The following is a 2,014-nucleotide window of genomic DNA, read 5'->3' on the forward strand; positions in this document are numbered from 1 at the left end:
TAGTAGCATCCATATCATCTATAGAAAATATTTTTTTGTTTTTTTTTTTTTTTTCTTTTTTTTTTCTTTTTTCTTCTTTTGCTTGAAAATAATTATTTGTAGTGTAATTAAATATTTAATTAAATAACTTTTGGGGGGAGAGGAGAGACGAAGGCCCCCAGACCCCGCAGCCAGACAGAGAGACAAACAGAGACAGAGAAGAGAGACAGATAGAGACAGATAGAGACACAAAAGAGACAGAGAAGAGACAAATAGAGAAACATAAGAGAAACAGAGAAGAGACAAATAGAGAAACAGAAGAGAGACGGAGAAGAGACATATAGAGACAGATAGAGACAGAACAGAGACAGAGAGAAGAGACAGATAGAGACACATAAAAGAGACAAAGAAGAGAAGAGGCAGATGAAGACAGAGAGGAGACAGAGAAGAGATAGATAGATACAGGGAAAAGAGACAGAGAGAAGAGACAGATAGAGACAGAACAGAGACAGAGAGAAGAGACAGATAGAGATAGAACAGAGACAGAGAGAAGAGACAGATAGAGACACAGAAAAAAGCAGAGACATATACAAGAAACAGATAGACACAGAAAGGAGACAGAGGGAAGAGACAGACAAAGACAGAACAGAGACAGAGAGGAGAGACGGAGAGAAGAGACAGAGAGAAGAGACAGATAGAGACAAAGAAGAGACAGAGAGAGACAAAGAAGAGACAGAGAGAGACAAAAGGAGACAATACAGACGAGCAAAAGACAAAGACAGAGAAGGGGAGAAGCACACACAAAGAAAAACAAAAAAAAACAAAAGATATACAAAAGGAGACAAAAAAAGACAAAGACAAGAAGAGACAGACAGACACAGAATAGAAACATACAAAAGGAGACAGCAGAACACAGACAAGAAGAGACAAAGAGAAAACAAAAAAAAAAAAAAGGAGACAAAGAGACAGAGAATAGACAAAGGAGACAGCAGCCCTAACCCTAAACCCTAAACCCTAAACCCTAAACCCTTTTTCTTCAGTTTGAGGCCGGGGGCAAACCCGCAGTCTCTTAGCTGTAATTTTGTTGAGAGACACAAAGACACAGAAAAAAAAAAAAAGTAAAGACAAAGACACAGAAAAAAAAAAAGTAAAGACAAAGACACAGACAAAGACACAGACAGAAAAAAGTAAAGACAAAGACACAGACAAAGACACAGACAGAAAAAAGTAAAGACAAAGACAATAGACAGAAAAAAGTAAAGACAAAGACACAGACACCAGGCAGAAAAAAGTAAACACAAAGACACAGGCAATAGACAGAAAAAAAGTAAAGACGCAGAGAGCTGACAGAAAAAAGTAAAGACAAAGACAAGAACAAAAGGAGACAGTTTAGAGACAGGAGACAGCAAGGAGACAGAGCGGAGACACAAGGGATGAGACAGAGGGCAAAGGCTGCAGGCACACAGAAACCCTAAACCCTAAACCCTAAAACACTAAACCCTAAAACACTAAACCCTAAACCCTAAACCCTGACCCCGCCGCTTGGTGGTCGTTAGCTGAGGGGCTGAAGGGCACTACTTTGGCTCCAATGTAACTGCTGATGCTGCTGCTGCTGCTAGTGCTGCTGCTACTGCTACTCCTGCTGCTGCTGCTACTGCTGCTCCTGCTGCTGCTGCTACTGCTACTGCTGCTGCTACTGCTACTGCTGCTGCTGCAACTGCTGCTGCTACTGCTACTGCTGCTGCTGCTACTGCTGCTACTGCTGCTGCTGCTGCTACTGCTGCTACTTCTACTGCTACTGCTGCTGCTGCTACTGCTCCTGCTGCTACTGCTGCTGCTGCTGCTGCTGCTGCTGCTGCTTTCTTAATTTCCATTTGGTGTCTCCAGTGGAGAAGAAGACGAACTGACAAAACAACGGTAAAGCCGAGTCAAAGTGCTGCAAAGGAGCTGGCGGTATATGCTGCTGCAGCAGCAGCGGAAACAAACACCACCAGCTGCAGGGTGCTGCAGCAGCAAGGAGACATCGTCTCGCGCT

At 43.0% G+C, this 2,014-nt stretch overlaps 1 protein-coding gene across 1 annotated transcript; it reads right to left on the minus strand.

The window, feature by feature from the left end:
- Positions 1 to 1,553: 1,553 nt before the first annotated feature.
- On the minus strand, positions 1,554 to 1,853 carry EMH_0031080 (uncharacterized protein; the record flags this gene model as incomplete). Its single annotated transcript, XM_013494486.1, has 1 exon — positions 1,554 to 1,853. The coding sequence occupies one exon, from the start codon at positions 1,851 to 1,853 to the stop codon at positions 1,554 to 1,556; it is 300 nt and encodes a 99-aa protein (XP_013349940.1).
- Positions 1,854 to 2,014: the final 161 nt, after the last annotated feature.

This window comes from Eimeria mitis, genomic scaffold (assembly GCF_000499745.2).
Source record: "Eimeria mitis Houghton genomic scaffold, Emh_scaff1175, whole genome shotgun sequence".
Classification (NCBI taxonomy): domain Eukaryota; phylum Apicomplexa; class Conoidasida; order Eucoccidiorida; family Eimeriidae; genus Eimeria; species Eimeria mitis.